Here is a 16854-nt window from a genome sequence, read left to right on the forward strand (position 1 = left end):
TGTGGGCTCCAGGCCACAATAACACAACGGTATGAATCACTACATTAAATAACCTTACTCGCCCCGACAGTTCTGATGGATTCAAGAGCAGTATAGAGTAAGTGACTGTCTTATCCTCACACAGAACAAGGGTGGGCTGCTGAAAGATTCTGGAAACTACGTTGACCAAGATGCTTTGCGCCGAAACAACTTCCTAGTTACTTTGCCGCTTGGCTTCCTTCTGCCTGTCAGCTGTGTTTTCTACAACAATAACTGCCAGGAAGGTAACTGTCCTGCAGTCTCTGAGGTCTGTGTTTTCACCTGTCTCATGATAATATCCGTATTTTTAAAGGGGAAACTAACAGCCAACTGAACGAGCCTTCGAACCGTGTGCAGACCGTGTCACAATAACGGTGCGCGACACTGTCATTCAAAATTTGGGAATTAAATTTTAGCTCGCTTACCAGCGAACTAAGTATCTTGTATAACAAAAACGAAATATTTTTTCTAAATCAATAGACGCCATTTTCCAATTCGGCACACATATAATTCTCTTAAGCAGCATTTGTTTCAGTTAATTTACTGCTTTTGTGTCACAATGAAAGCTTCCGCCATGTAGCTAACTTAGCTGGCAGATCAGTTCGCAAACTTCGAATTTCTTGTTGATATGTTGTGTTGTTATTAGGTTGGATGTTGCTGAATTGAAGTGGTGGTTCTGGAAGGTGTTGGTGTTCTTGTCGAAATCATAATGGACTCTAACCTGCTATAGTTTTTATGGCGGTTGACATAGTGACGTAACACAAAGTTCAGTTTAGTTTTAGTTTTTTAATTTACTGTCTATTACTCATGGATTCTGCTGGTCAGCTGATTTCAGTGCAACTTACAGTATCTGCACTGTGTATTGGGTTAAAGGAGTCTTATTGTCCATTACAGAGACTCAGGACACTGTCAGTGCCTAACTAGTCTGAGTATTATATTCCTAATCAGAAACTGTACTGTTGGCAGATGAATCCAGTAGGAAGCAGTCTATCAGAAGTAGCCAGTCAGGAGTTTCAAGCATTCAGCCTCACAAAAGCAGCTGATTACTGTTGTTTGACTTTGGTCCTCCTGCAGTCCTGCATCCACCTCCATTTACTTATGGACTAATGGTAATAAGCTGTAAGTGGATCTCTTGACATGACTAAGACACTGGTAGAAAGAGTCCCATTGGAAGTGCAGTTTGATGCAGGACACCAGAATTATTTAAGCAGTGGTATCTATGTCCTATGAAATCTATTGTCAGTTTGACAAGAGCCAGAAATTTACAAAACATGGTGTTAGTCACAGGGATACAACTAACAGTTATTTTCTCATTATCAAATAATCTGTCAGTTATTTTCTCATTCATCCACTTAACCTTCAGTCCAAAACGAAAGTGAGAAAGATGATGTCATCAAATGTTTTGTTCAGACCAAAATCCAACAATGTTCAGTTTACAATCACATCTTTGACATTTAAAGGCTTGAACATTGGAATGTTTGGCTTTGAAAAAAAATGAATAAATGAAGGTTTAATCAATTCCCAAAATATTCACTGATTAATTTTTTGTTGATCAGTTTTTCATCTAATCCTTTCATCCCTACTCTGTACATTAACTATTCTTCTCCAGTCAACAGGTCACAGAGGGAAGAAGAAGTTGTGATGTGAAGTCAACCTTGTACATCTCAGATGAAAAGGAGAGACTAGTGACCCAGAATGGAGGATTTCAGACGGACGTACCTGCGTCTGTGTAAGGATGGGGGTGTGGAGCCTCAGGAGAGTGTCGTGGCTCAGCTCCAGGAGAACAGGACTGCTCAGGGCTCCAGACTGGACCTGAGTGGACAGAGCCTGTCTGCAGATACCTGCTCTGTGCTGGCCAAGGCCTTCCAGAAAGACACCGTCTTTACAGAGGTCTCACTCAGTGACTGCATGCTCAGCGAGGAAGGTGTGTAAGTCTTAAAATCCTCACACAGCCTGTATATGTACAGGTGCATCTAAAAAAATTAGAATATCATGGAAAACATTTTTTTCCCCCTGTAATTTAATTCTAAAAAAGAAACTTTCATATATTCTGGATTCATTACATGAAATATTTCAAGTCTTTTTTTGTTTTAATTTTGATGATTACGACTTACAGCTCATGAAAATAAAAAATAAAAAACAGTGTCTGAAAATATAAGAATGTTGCGCAAGACCAAATTAAAAAAGGATTTATAATACAGAAATGTCGCCATTTTCCAGCAGCGTAGACAGCGGTGGATAATGTATGTGTGTTACACATAAAGCGCTCTTTTTAAAAGGAGTTTGTACCCTTGATTGTGCTACTGAAATGGTTGAGGGGAGAGGGATCATTGCAAGGTGTTCTAAATACTTAGTGAACGGATCGGAGAAATGTGTGGCGTGTGTGTAGGTGTGTGCGCTGCCTGTAACCAGCGTCACAACAGAGAAGTATGCGGTGTGTGTGCTGAACACAGTCAGTCAGTTCATGCTATTGAAGGAACATGTCACTATGTGTTTAATAGATTTTGGAGCTCTTATTCATTATTGGTTTTGGCTTTGCATTATAATATCATGTATAATGATGTACCGTATCTACTTCCATACTTGTCTGTGACTCTCAGGTGCTACAGTACTGCTGACTGGACTGTTTGGCAACACAACCGTAAAAGTCCTGGATTTGAAGGTAACACTTGCAAAATTACACTGTTAACACTGTAAGTCATGATTGGATTTTTTTCATGACACACGAGTTGGTTACTGCAAAATTTTAAAAAAGTGCTGTATTGTAGTCAACTGGACTTGTTTCAGTTTCTTGAAGATGTTTCACCTCTCATCCAAGAGGCTTCTTCAGTTCTAACTAACTGGAGGAGCTGCAGGCTTTTAAACTGTGGGAGTGTCCTTACAGAGTCATTAAGGACACGTGTGAGCTCTGAGTTTCAGAGTCGTTAGGGCCACTTGTGGGTCGTTGAACCCAACCGGCCTTCATGTGGGTTGCTCCTAGGTGAGCCCAGGTGTGAATGGTTGTTAAGCTGTCTGGGGAGAGAACTCAGGACTGCATTGTAGGTGGGTGATAAGTAGTGTCTCAGGCCACCTCCTCTTTTCAAAGACGGTCGTTCCAGTTTGACAAAGATGGATTCTTTTACTCTTTCAAACCATCTGTCTTTTCTGGACAACATGTTTACATTGTTGTCCTCAAAGGAATGAATTTTCTCCTTCAGATGTAAGTGTATGTGGTTCTGTTCCTTCTTCTTCCCCTCTGACTTAGGCTATGTACACACGTAGCCGGGTATTTTTAAAACCGAATATCTCCCCCCCTCCGTTTATAAAATAAATTTCATCCACACTACCTCGTTTTCGAAAAAAAACCCTTCCACACATAACCGAACATCTGCGTTTTCAATCACACTGACGGGTGATCGCATGACAGTGGACTGCCCCTCGATATGAGGACGTAATAACTCCGACAGCGACAGGAGTGAGGACCGGGACATACGGAAATTGTCACGCAATGTTATCCGTCGCCTGTGCTCTTGGAGCAGTAGTTGGGCTTGTAAAATCAAAGAGGTAAACAGCGCCTGCACAATAGTTAACACCACCACAGTTTTCAAGGCACTCGGAGCCATGCTTCTGCAGTAAACAAAGGTCGCACGTTTGATGTCAGAGCAGATTTGTTGTTTTTTTGGCGCATATTGTGACGTTCGAAAACGCAAAACTCCGGTTATCTCTGTCTACACGCAAATGCATAAACGGAGTATTCGCAAATCTTCACTTTGCCCGGAGTTTTTTTAAATATTCGTTTATGATGCGTTTTCATGTGGATGACAGGTCCAAACGTAGAAAAATATATTCGTTTTAGCAGATACCCGGCTACGTGTGTACGGGGTCTTAGTGGGGACAGTCTCAGCCTGATGGTTTATGTTTCTGATGACCCCCAGCTTGTGCTCCAGAGGGTGATGAGAGTTGAACAGCAAGTACTGATCTGTGTGTAGGTTTTCTGTACACCTCAATGTTTAGGCTTCTTCTTCAATGTGTATTGCACAGTCCAAGAAGGGCAGACTGTGTCCTCTGACATCTTCCTGTGTGAACTTTATGTTATTGTCCACAGCATTTATATGTTCTGTGAAGGCTTCCACTTCCCTTGTTCTGATTTTGACCCAGGTGTCGTCCACATACCTGAACCAGTGGCTAGGAGCAGTTCCTGTGAAGGTAATCAAGGCTCTGCTCTCAACTTCTTCCATGTAGAGGTTGGCCACCATCGGGGACACCGGTGAGCCCATGGCATAGTCGTGCTTTTGTCTGTAGAAACCTTCACTGTATCACAAGTGGCCCTAACAACTCTGAAGCTCAGAGCTCACACATGTCCTTAATGACTCTGTAAGGACACTCCCACACAGAGTTTAAACGCAACTCCCTTCCAGTGAGTTAGAACTGAAGAAGCCTCTTAGATGAGAGGTGAAACATCTTCAAGAAGTCCAGTTGCCTACTATACAGACATGACTGAGAACCTTCATCAACACATTAATGCAAAATATTGTTCACAGGGGAATAACTTAAGATCCAAAGGAGCTGAGGTGTTGGGAAGGCTGCTCGCACGTAACAAGACTCTGCGTAGGTGAGAAAAATGCTCTTCGTGTGAGAATATTACACAGCAGGCATCAAGATGTACAACATCCAAGCGTGAGGATGCGTTGAGGCAACGAGTAATAGCCAATCACAGCACCCTGGGTGAGAAAAAAAATGCTGACGTGCAACTTTACATCCATTGCAACCATACATGCAACACAGGGGGAGGGGTATGAGGGTGTTCAGGGTTAATAGTAAAGAGCTGCCGTTTGACTATAATTGTTTAACCTAGCATAATGTTGGTTGGAATAACCCATTATTCCCACGCTGCCCACATCAGTCTTGAGCTAATTAGCTTGAATCCAAACAGAGTTCTGTACTGTCAGATCTGCTCACAGTTGGTCAGAAAAATACTTACTAAAATTGATTGCTAATATTTATTATTTCAGCCAGCTAATAACTCATTTACCTTCCAAGAAAGCATTTTCAGTCAGGACACGACTTGATTTTTAATAGAAAATAACCCCCCACTGCAGCAACAGAGAACAAGTCCCCATCAACAAAGTATGCTTCAAATGTGTGAATCTGGTTTGCAGGCTGGTGTTGGAGTGGAACGCTCTGGGGGTGTGGGATGAAGCCTTCTCACTCTTTTGTGAAGGTTTGGCCTCCAACAGCCAGCTGACACATCTGGACCTGCGCAACAATCAGATCAACCACCATGGAGCATCCGAGCTCGGGCTGGCACTTAAACACAATAACACTGTGGAAGTTCTAGGTGACACATGATAAAGTATAACACCTTCACTTTGTAATGTGGTGTATAAGAATCTGTTGAACACTAACACTGAAGTTCTTTTGTTTTTTGTCAGAACATTTTTTGAACTTGCAATTTAAATTGTGATTATTTATCATCAATTAACCTCCAGGCCTGTATTAGTGATCTTCATAGCTCTGAAGTACATATGACTGTTCTAAGCAGTTAGTCACGCAGGGGTTGAGATCGGGGTCTTGGGCCTGACCGATCACAGATCCACAACAGCCATAGACATACAGAGACACCATGTCTTTTGTCTGCAGTGATCTAGAAAAAAGGGATTCTCTTTTTATTCTAGTGTATGTGGCCCGACTGACTGATGGTCCAATGTGTTCACAGATCTGAGGTGGAACAACATTGGTCTGCTGGGTGGCAGGGCTCTGCTGGAGGCTCTGCAGAAGAACAAGAGCATAGTGCAGCTGGAGATGGCAGGGAACAACATACCTAGTGACACGCTCAGAGCTCTTGGTAAGGTGTGTGTGTGTGTGTGTGTGTGTGTGTGTGTGTGTGTGCGTGTGTGTATCATAGCGAAATGTTGTCCCTGAAGGACACATTTTGTCAAACCAATCAAGATGCAGTCACAAAACCTCACAGATGTGAAGTTGTGATCAAATTGTAGGCTGACTTTTAAGATGTGTGGGGTCTATCCCATGACTACTCTTGTAATAAAGTAGTAATCACTACTGAGTACTCATGGGTTGGAATGCTAACATGTTGACGGTGGCCAAAGCATTGTAATCCTATTGCAGGATGGTCTCTAGTTTAGTCTAAGTGTGACCAAAATGTTTTATCCTCCACAGACAATAGATCCTCTATAATGTTACAAAAACAATGGGCTTCACTTTAAACAGGACACCAGATTGTTTCAGCTGGATGCTCAACACGTTCATTATGATATACAAGGCTTGTTTGGCACACTGTTATCTACAGTATATAAAATATACACCATGAAGACAGCTGCTGGTGGTATACGGTTTGTTGTTGCCTCAGCTTCGGTCTTACATTCAGAGGACACATTAACTGCCTCAATAATAACCGTCTGTGGTTGTAACTCTAACGGTATGGCTTCAATTTGAATAATATCTTGTTACACCTTTCCTTACACTCCTATAATATGGATTTGAATGTGGTGCAGGTTATCACTGAGTGCCAACTGTTAACATACCATCATCCACGTGGACCCATTATTCTCGCTTGTCAATCATTAACCTTTCACTCCTGTTGTCTCACCCTTTAAGAGCAGACCACAGGGCACAACACAGACAGACAGTCTACTCTGAGAGAGACCCGCAGCAGGAGCCAGGTCCTCAGCAAGGAGATTCATAAACTAAAGGAGGAGAAGGGTCACCAGGTAAGCCTCACACTAAAGAATGAAAAAACTCCTGGTGGAGGAAAGAAAAATATGTCCTAATGAGAGTCTGGCCACGCAGATATTTGCAGATATTTGTAGATATTTGCAGTTTTTTGCAGATATTTGCAGATATTTTCAGGTTTGTCGGTTGGGCCACCACTTTGGTCCAATGGAATACCTCAACAGCTATAGGCATGATTGCCATGAAGTGTTGTTCAGATATTCATGGCCCTAACAGGATCAATTCTACCAACTTTGATGATCCCCTGACATCTACTCTAGTGCCACCATGTGGCTGACATTTGGTCAACTTTTTTAAGTGAAGTATCTCAACAATTATGAGATGGATCACTCTGAAATTTTGTACAGATGTTCATGGTCCCCAAAAGATGAATTTTAATGACTTTGGTGATCCTCTTACTTTTCTTCTGTGCCACCAACAGGTGCTATACTTTAAGCTTTCACACATTTTCATTGTAAAATATCTCTGCATCCACTGGATGAATTGGCACATATTTTTGTACAACAGTCATGGTCCCCAGATGGTAAATCTCACTGACTATGGTAATCCTCTGACTTTACCTCTAGCACCGAAATGGTTGACACCTCACCTTTAGTAATTATAGTCAGTTATTGCATGGATTGCAATTTGGTAATTATCAATGGAGCCACCAGCAGATCAGTGTTTTCACTTCACCTGTAAAATATCTCAAAATCTACTTGATAAATTGGTAAAAAAAAAAGAAATGTAGCACAGACATTCACGGTTCATTGACAATGTATTCTACTGTCTGAGGTGATGCCCTAAATTTCCTCTAGCAAATACCTGAAGAACCAATGACGATCCTGTCGACCTCAGCTGTGCTATGTTCTGTTGTAGTTATTTAATGACTGATAATATGAAGTTAGCATGCTAAACTACAATGATGAGCATGGTAAGCATTCTACCTGCTATATCTTAGCATGATAGCATTTTCCTTGTAACCATTTAGCTCAATGCATTATTACCACTAACTTTCTTCTCAGCTCTGCTTGTATTCACTATCACCTTCAGTCGCTCACTCTCTCGCTCCACCAGACACTCGCTACACACACATATTATGCATTGCGATAACAAATGTATTCTTGTAACACAAGCTGGTGCTTGGCATAGCCACAGTCCCGTCCCGTGGGCATTCACGTGAATGTGCATTGCTAAGACTGGGCAAAGTTATGACTAGGCTTGAGTTTAGTTGGTGGAGCAGACGTACAGTCTATTCTAAAGACTGGTCTTTACAATGACTAACCCCATTCACACTGACTTAGCAGTGAGGGCCAGTCTCAGTCAAGACCAGTTAGTGTAACTGGCCCCTGTCTTCATGGTTCATGGTAACAAGCATTGAAACAGCCAGACAAATTATGGTTTTATTCATCTTAACTCTTTTTAAAACACACACTTTTTTGATGGAATACTGCAGATTTAGGTTGAGGTTATTGGTGATGACTGTGGTTGTTCCTCCTCTCTTTCAGTTCTTAAGCCTGATGGAAACCATAGACAGGCAGAGGGAGGAGATGGGACGCTCCAGCAGGTGAGTTGAGGTGTTACTGTGTGCAGTCATTGGCCATAAACAGAAGGAAAGGAAATAGACCCATTGAGATGTAGTAAAACTGTCACTCTGCTCCAGTCTCATTTTGTATCCATGACCTCATGACTATGAACTCGTTACCTCTTTCTGTTTGATTAGGTCCACCTCCGTTCAGATAGGCCAACTCCAGGAAGCTCTGAATGAGAGGAAGTCGGCTGTCAACTCTCTCACTGCCAAGTAAACATTTCTCTTTCCTTCATTCCATATTCACAATGAAGAAGAGAAGCACAGTCTTTGTGCAGGTTTTGTGTATAATATAGGTCACAGGAATATTTTTTAAGTAAAGCACAAGGTTGCATGAAGGACTCCAGTATGAACTACAGTGTAAACATCCCTGACCCAGCCCTCCCGAAACACTCTTACACACTTAATATTTAATCAGGCAGTTTGAGGGGCAGCTATTATTGGTTACTGGAGGTTACTGTACCTGAGGGTTTTTTAGGTAGAGGACAACTTCTGACAAAAGCTTAAATTCCTTCACTTTGAATCATATAATGCTATGAGCTCTTTGTACTAGGGAGGATCTCAGTACAGTATATACTGTATATCCCACCCAGGTACACTGCTGAAGATGCTCAGAGAAACATTATTACTTTACTCCTCTAAACACAATATTTCACTTCTAATGTCATTTAATGATTTTCACTTGACTGCCATCGGCATGGGGATGAGGGAGATGATGACTGAATTTTCCTTAATGTGTGGACTGTTCCTTTAATGTGGTTCTAGGAGTCACTCCTGTTGGATTCACATGCATAATATAAAAAGGCAATAGAAGCAAGTAAATACAGCCTGTGGTACTTGTTCAAACATAACACAATACTATAAAAAGCCGTAGAAAACGTTAATAACAGTGATCTAGTTACCATGAACTGTTATTCTTTATGATGTTTATGGGTCAAACGTTTTAGACTGGATCCAAAACTTGTTGAGACGTCATGAAAATGTGGACGTTGTCATTAGACAGGTTTTCCTTCTCCATGCACCCTGCAGTTATCTGATGACAAATACTATACTGAATTGTGATGTCACATGAGCCTTGTCAGACATTCAAAAAAGTGATTGTGGGCTGGTATTATAATACATAGTACATCATAAGACAGCAGGTTACCTTTTTATAAGATGACAAAGACCCTCTTTCTAGTAAAGTCAACCTGAAACTGAAATAATGACGCACATTCAGCCAAATCAAACAGTTTTGCTGGCCTGTGTACACGTTGAAGTCTTTGTTCTCCTGAGTGCACGAGACGTATATTCATCTTCAAATCATCATGGTAAGGCTGTAACTCTGATCATGTGATGTTGTTCAGGCTGCAGATGACAGAGGCTGCCCTCGCCCTCTCTGAGCAGAAAAACCACAACATGGGAGAGCTGCTGACACGAGTGAAGGCTGAGAAGGAAGAGCTGAGGGAGCGACAGAGCAGGGAGAGGAAGAAAGAGCAAGAGGTAAGGACAGACGAGAGGAGAGAAAACACTGGAGCAAGTCATTACACCTCAGAGATTAACACAAATGTCAGCGTTTGAATTAAAAGGAAACTTGGATTTAACCAGCTAATGTTATGTGGTGACATGTGATTGGCTGAGAAATGAGAGGATGGAAGTATAAAAACAGACTCTAGAAGAGGGGGATGTTGAATATTATAATCATAATGTTGGGTTGAGTTTAAAGTTTTATTTAATTTCATATCTTCAACTTACTTCTCATGTGAACCTGGACAGTATCACTGAAATCGACCTGGTGATACCAAGAAAGAAACATCTCTTTTACAATATACAGCCTGATATGGCAAAGAGATAAAAATCAAGTCAGAGTTCAGTGTTGTTATTAAAGTATAGTGACTGGTGTCTGTTTCCAGCTATAATCTGCTCAGATTCAGTGACCTGAACAACAAATCCTGCAAAATTAACACATTATGACAAGCTGACAAACCCAAAATAAAATCATGTTTGCTTGCTGAGATGACGCTGTCACAAATGAATGTCCCTCCTGTGTTTCCATCATGTAGGACGGTGCACTCAGAGAGGGCAAACTCCTCAGAGAGATCCAAAACCTGACAGAAACCAACCTCCAGCTCAGGAATAAAGTAAGAATAATGTCTGTTCAAAACAGTGTGGGTTTATGTCAGAGTATCCTGAGCACAATGTTGAACACACACATGCAGACCAAAGCTGCATTATGTTGTGTGTTAGGTGGAGGAGAAGGAGCGCAGGTGTAAGTCTCAGCAGCAGCAGATCTTTGACCTGAAGCAGGAGCTGACCAACAGCACAGCAGAGCTAAAGCTGCGTCTAGCACAGACAGAAGGTAACACACACTTATAAAACACAGCAGGCTTTATTACAGAAAATGTCATTTTTTTCACTTTCATGTATGTCAACCTCTGACAGAGCGTCTGGAAATAGAGAAGAGAAGGTCCAAGCAAGCTCTGGAGGACATGGACAGTCTCCGACAGAAGGAGGTAGCCTTTCTCTGGTTTCGTTAAAAGCAGTTGTGTGACCTTTTTTGTGCCCGAGCATGAGCCATGTGAAGGACCTATTGGAATGCTCTGATTATTATTTATGCAAATAAATTGCTATTTGGGGGCTTTAACATGCTCAAAAACTCATGAAATTCGGCACAATATTCAATCGTGGTGGAAACTAATGTATTTTATGGGGTTCAGCCGTGGGCGTGACAAAAATGGCTCACTAGCGCCCCCTAAAATGTAGCCCCCGGGACTACTTTTACCTGCATGTATAAAATCTGTATTACATCTAGACCTAAAAAAGTCTCCTGGGGCCATCACCTAAACCCAACAAGAAATCCTCCATTTTGAATTTTGAGCTCATTTTTTGCAATTTGCATGTGTTGTAGTTTAACAAACTCCTCCAAGAACTTCACCCAATCGACTTCAAATTATCACAGGCCAATGTTGACACCTCTAACATGAAATGTAACTGAAAGCTTGAGTTTTCGTTGAAGGGCTCGCCTGTGGCGGTGCGATGTTCATCACTGCTTCAGTGTTGATTAAATGTCTTCATGCTTCCTCTGCTTGGTGGCTGTGAACATAGTCGCTCCTTCTGCAACGCTGCTGTTTGCCATGATGGATCTATTTGATCCATGTTCGACCTCTTGACTGCTTGAGAATAAGTGTGCATGTGCAGTTAGTTTCACTGCTACCACTTACAGCCCCAACTAATTTGTTTGGCTCATTCAAGTCAGGTTTTGGTCTTGAATGCCCTGTTTCTTAGTGTGTTTTATAGAACCGGCCCCAGGATTTCCCTTCAGATATTCCCCACCACAGTTCAGTTAACTCACAAACAACAATCTGCACAACCACAAAACATTCACAATGCAACAAATGGTCAGCAGGCTTTCACAGACAAACAGTTGCCGTGTTGAGGGAGTATTAAGCAGCTGTCGAGTTTTTCTGTCACGATGTGTTTGTCGTTGACATAACTCACAGAGAAGGTGACCGGTTGTCACACTGGGGACTTCAGGAAGGCAGGTGGGTTTTCCAGTTCTGTCTCTCTGTCATCTCTGACTCCAGCAGTGGTCGCGCTTTTCATTTCAAAGCTCAAAATTGAAAGCTAATTTTGTTTGATTGATAGTCAAAATGGTGACTCCCCTATACACGTTTAATTATATATATTAGTTATATAACCAGGTCTGGCTGGTCAAGAACATAAAAGTTTACTTTGACCTAATGTAACTCTGTACTTGTGTGCACACATTTTCTGTGTACTGGGGAAATATTAGCAACATTTCAGGTGAACTCAATTCCAAATCCCACAGTTTAAATAATCTACATAGATAAATTGTTGGCTTGTTTCCAATCTCTGAAATGAACCATGATATGCAAGTGTGAAAAAGCTACTGATCACTATCTACTCAGCACCAAACAGGCAGACAGACAGACAAAGACTAAATAAAGTGGAGCAATCAGCAGCTACAGAGCCAGATATTCTCCTCAGACGTTAGTGGAAACAAAGGCAGAGCTGAAAGAGAGTTCATTATGTTCTTCATCAGGTGGACACAACTTCAATTAATTACAATGTTGCTCTGTAGCCACTGTATGTATAATGCCTTGTGTGTCTGCAGAGGGAGCTGTGTGTGTGTGAACACTGACAAATATCATCAGGTTTGAATATGAAACAATCTGCATGTGAAGTTAGAAAGAAGCTGAGGCTAAAGGTTCAAGGCTTCAATAGCTGCTACTAACAGATTACACCTTGAATGCAGTTTAAAACAGGTAAAGAGGATGATATCTCTGGTTCTGCCAATTAGATTTTGAAAATTCTTTTGAAAGGATCAAAGTCCTGAGTCTGACAATGATACACGAGTGAGTGAGCTACTTAAAAAAGGAGTCCACCTCATACAGTTACCCACATGCTGCTTTTACACTTCAGTTTTTGTACACAGTTGATGACAGTTTATTGTTTGTTTGACTTTAGTGTATGGGTTACTAATCTAATAGATCTAGATTGGAAGAAAAACATCAAATGCTAAAATTGTACATTTCTGTATAGGTGGAGCATGTGAATCGACATCTGGAGGAGAGTGAGAGAGCCCTTCAGGAACGCATCTTCAAACTGGAGGGACAGCGGATACAACTGGAAGAGGTCAGAGTTTCTATGTTTAAAAGACACACAGACACAATCAATGCAATATATACATTAAGTCAACAATAACTAACAGCTAACAGATCGTAGTTATTTATCAACCCCAAAGCCAGATTTCCTTCAGTTTCCTCATGAATGTGTTTCTGATGCATGTGAACAAAGACGTTAGGACCAGACTGTAATCTGCTGGACATATCTTGAAAAATAAAACAATTCTAATATCAGAAACAGCCACAGAGGAACACCTGTACAGTGTGCCACATAACTCACACACACACGACAACTTTACATAAATTGACCACAAGCAGTTGGTGTTAAATGCCAAAGACTGAATGGAGGCTGATTTGGAAGTTTTCCCTCTAACTGTAACTGTCCAAACAGCAGAATTATTCAAATCCAAAAATTGACTCCTCTCAAGCTGGGAACTTCCCTCTTCTCAGGTCATGCTGTGGTTGAATGAAAAACATGAGAAAACATCCGTTCTAGGTGGATGAAAAAACGATATGCACTGTAGCTGGAGAGGTACGGTTGGTTGACACGATGAGATTAACATCTGCGCTCTTAACGTCATGTCATAATGTCTGTCTGTCATAGGAACTGAGCAAAGCTAAAGCGGCATGTGTAACAGAGAGGGCCCAGGCAGAGGAGGAGCTGGGCAGAGTGAGAGCTCAAGTGCGTCTAGAGGAGGTAGGTTGATTAACATGGTACATTAACATTCATTCACTGGCTTTTGTCCAAAGAAAAGTACAAATTAGGTCCGCTTATTTGCATGTTTGCATTTTTAAAAATTCAAATTGAGCATTGAATTCGCTAGAACCTTATCTGGTTCATCTGGTTTACCTGTCATCAGTTACTAAAGGCTAAAATGACTCGTTCATTAAACAAGTCACTATACTGGAATTTTTAACTTTAGTACAATACCTTGAAAACTGTCAACAGACACATTTTGGAGTTCACCAAAACAGTGTTGAGGTTTGATACTCAGTCATGGTTATGATTGGATAGAAATGCCACAAAGACATTATGGTTACCATGAAATACAGAGGAACCGGACAGGACAAGGTCAACATTATTCTGACTGTATTTTTCTGACTTGTTTAAATTCATTTGTATTTCAGACCTTGCCTTACACACACACACACACACACACACACACACTTCTCTCCCTCTCCCTGACATGTCTTTATTTGTTTGTCTCTGGAAAGCAGTATTGATACTGAGTGGATTATCAGTCAGTTGTTCACCGTCATCCTAACTTCCGCCTTTGTTTCCTCTGAGTAGCAGGAGCATGTGTCGACATTGGAGGAAAAGCTTCGCTCGGTGCGTTCCTCCCTGCAGGAGGTCCAGCTCCACTGCTCCCAGCAGAAACAGACCGTCTCCGAGCTGCAGGTGAAGAACAGCCAGCAGAGCATCGAGATGGACGGCCTGCGGCGAAGGATAGAGGAGCTCCAGCAGGTCAGGACCCTCCAGCTGCCTGTTAGATTCACTATGTATATGTGACTCCTGTGTATGAATTACAGGTTGAATATATGAGATTCAGAACAAACAGCTATTTGATATGTTAAGCTACAGTATACTGGAGTAAGGAGTCCTGAACACAGAGTAAAACTCAGATGTCCCCAGACTTGTACATTCACTTTCTATCAAACAACCAGATATTTTCTGGTTCAGCTGTTCATCTTTTGTACTGATGATTCAGTCAGGAGAGTGAAAACTGTCAGTCCCCAAACATCTCTGTCGTCTATGAGAAACTAAAAGGGACTTTTATTTGCAGACAGATGCTGGACCACCAAAATAACTCCTTTCTTCTTTGCAACTCCATAAAAGACTGCCAACATCGGAGGAAGTGATAGATATAGGGTTTTTGTTGAAATGAAAAGGCTTTGGTGTTGAACAGGTGGCGTGTTGTTGCAGGAGCTGTCGGGTAAGGACCAGGAGAAAGTGGCTGAGGTGAGCCGGGTCAGGGTGGAGCTGCAGGAGCAGATTGGACATTTACATGCAGAGAGGACGGCACAGGGAGGACTCAGAGAGAAGATCAGTGCTCTGGAGAGAGAGATTAAAGGTGGAACACTCCTTCTCTGTTTTCTTGTCACATTACATGTCTTTTTCTTGCTATTGTTACCTTTTTTCTAGTACAGATAATTTTTCTCTGAATAAATAATTTAATAGCAGAAGCATGAGGTTCCATAATGCAAGATATAAAACGTTTTAAATGTAAAGAGACAACCAACGTTCTACGTTTTAGAAAAACAAAAAACACTTGACTTGTTTATTCAGTGTTTTCTCATTTAACCAGGTCAGACATTTTCCCATGCATCATGTGTGAAATCTGAAATATTTCCTGTGCAGCTGTATTTCATACCCTTCTCCCTTTGTGGCTCGCTGTCCTGCAGTACTAAGCAGCAACCACAGAGAGGCGCTCCTCGACAAACAGAGTGAGATGACTTCAATGCTGGAGAAGCTGCGGCTGAGAGAGGCAGAGATCCAGAGGATGAGGGAGGACGAGGCACAAAGAGCCAGCTACCTGCAGAGCGCCATCCTCACCTATGTTCAGGGCTCCCCTCTGGGACACTACAGCAGCCCCAAGAAATGACCCAGAGATTTCCAACTCCCCCACCCCCCCTCTACAATGTGCAGACGCAGTCAAGAAGTCAAGGGTTTTATTTTACAAGGAAAACTGTCGGAGCCTTGTTCCCAATCCCAGGTGGTTCACCTCGTCACTTACAAGCCCCAACAGGTGCACCTAGTTTAAAGGAAGAGACGGCCATTTTGTTTCCATCATCACTGAAATCTTAAGAGAACATTTAGCTTCATTATTACAGCTTCACTTTTATTTTATTTGCTATGTTCATCATTTCTATCAGTTATGATAATGTTTTAGTCACTGATGTAAAAGCTGATCTGACACAGTGAAGAAGTTGAGCCGGTCAGCACACGCAGCCCGAAGATCAGACGGGTTAGATTAGAAGTAAAAGTGAGCGCATCTAAAACTTTGGTAACAATCCCCTCACTGTCAAAGCTGTAGAAGGAAGTGGCTCGGTGTTGTTTATGATTTTACTCTTCTTAAAGATTAGCTTACTGCTGCCTGACCTCTTTTTCAGCCACAGTCTCTGATCTGTCCTGTTCTGCTGCTTTTGACGTCTGTTTCCATTGTTTGGAGAAACAGTTGACTAATCACAGCTTGGTAAACTGGAGTAAGAATGGGTATGCCATCCTCCTACGCTTGCTAACTACTTTGCGACATCACAAAAATGGCAACAGGCTTTCACACAGTACAGATTGTTCGAAGTCCAGTTCTTCGATTCTTGACGTAAGACACAGCAACCACTCCGACAGCTTCTGTGTCGTTTGAAGACACCTCACTTACTTACTTATGCTGTGTTCCAGTCAAAGTCACGGTCAGAGTTTCCTGGCTGAAATTTCCAGCTTTCGACCGCCTAGTGTTTCAGGTGAACAAAGAACGTGGCTGACTGAGAGACTGATGTTGTCTTGACACAGTGCGGTGCAAACTCCTCGCCTATATAAATGAATCAGAGGGAAAAATCCGACCTTTTATTTTGCACTTATACTTGAAAACGTATCTAAAAATTCCGTCCAGTAGACGAACACAATGTCGTCTACAGATACATCCTACCCCTCCTCATGGGAGCTGCTGTCGTCGTGTGACATCAGACAGCTGCTCCCTCATGATGTCGGGTAGATCGATCTGTTCAATTAACAACCAGGATTCTGACTTTGTGCTTTTTCTCGTCAGAGGTCGAAATGTTTGAGTTCCCGGTTGTCTTGAACGCAGCATAACATACTGATTGGTTAAGGTGAAAAAAAAAAAACCACGTCACAAACCAGAATGATCCATAAAAGGCTGGACCAACACTTTGGTGCTTAGCAACACTGTCAGTCTGCAG

At 41.9% G+C, this 16854-nt stretch overlaps 1 protein-coding gene across 5 annotated transcripts; it reads left to right on the forward strand.

Moving 5' to 3' along the window:
• The first annotated feature begins 16 nt into the window (after positions 1-16).
• On the forward strand, positions 17-16793 carry lrrc45 (leucine rich repeat containing 45). 5 transcript variants are annotated; one of them, XM_084342653.1, is made up of 19 exons: positions 142-286; positions 985-1137; positions 1628-1942; positions 2619-2680; positions 4539-4609; positions 5157-5335; positions 5714-5842; positions 6613-6725; positions 8235-8293; positions 8450-8527; positions 9661-9796; positions 10357-10434; positions 10541-10652; positions 10736-10806; positions 12857-12949; positions 13544-13636; positions 14231-14404; positions 14864-15011; positions 15343-16793. In XM_084342653.1, the coding sequence occupies exons 3-19, from the start codon at positions 1714-1716 to the stop codon at positions 15540-15542; spliced, it is 2025 nt and encodes a 674-aa protein (XP_084198779.1). In that variant the 5' UTR covers positions 142-286; positions 985-1137; positions 1628-1713; the 3' UTR covers positions 15543-16793. The 5 variants fall into 5 exon arrangements, with proteins under 5 accessions (XP_084198780.1, XP_084198779.1, XP_084198777.1 ...); XM_084342654.1 differs by lacking the exons at positions 142-286; positions 985-1137 and adding an exon at positions 17-97; XM_084342651.1 differs by lacking the exon at positions 985-1137.
• The last annotated feature ends 61 nt before the right edge of the window (positions 16794-16854 follow it).

Source organism: Pagrus pagrus, assembly GCF_965226575.1.
Source record: "Pagrus pagrus genome assembly, chromosome: 21".
Taxonomy (NCBI): domain Eukaryota; kingdom Metazoa; phylum Chordata; class Actinopteri; order Spariformes; family Sparidae; genus Pagrus; species Pagrus pagrus.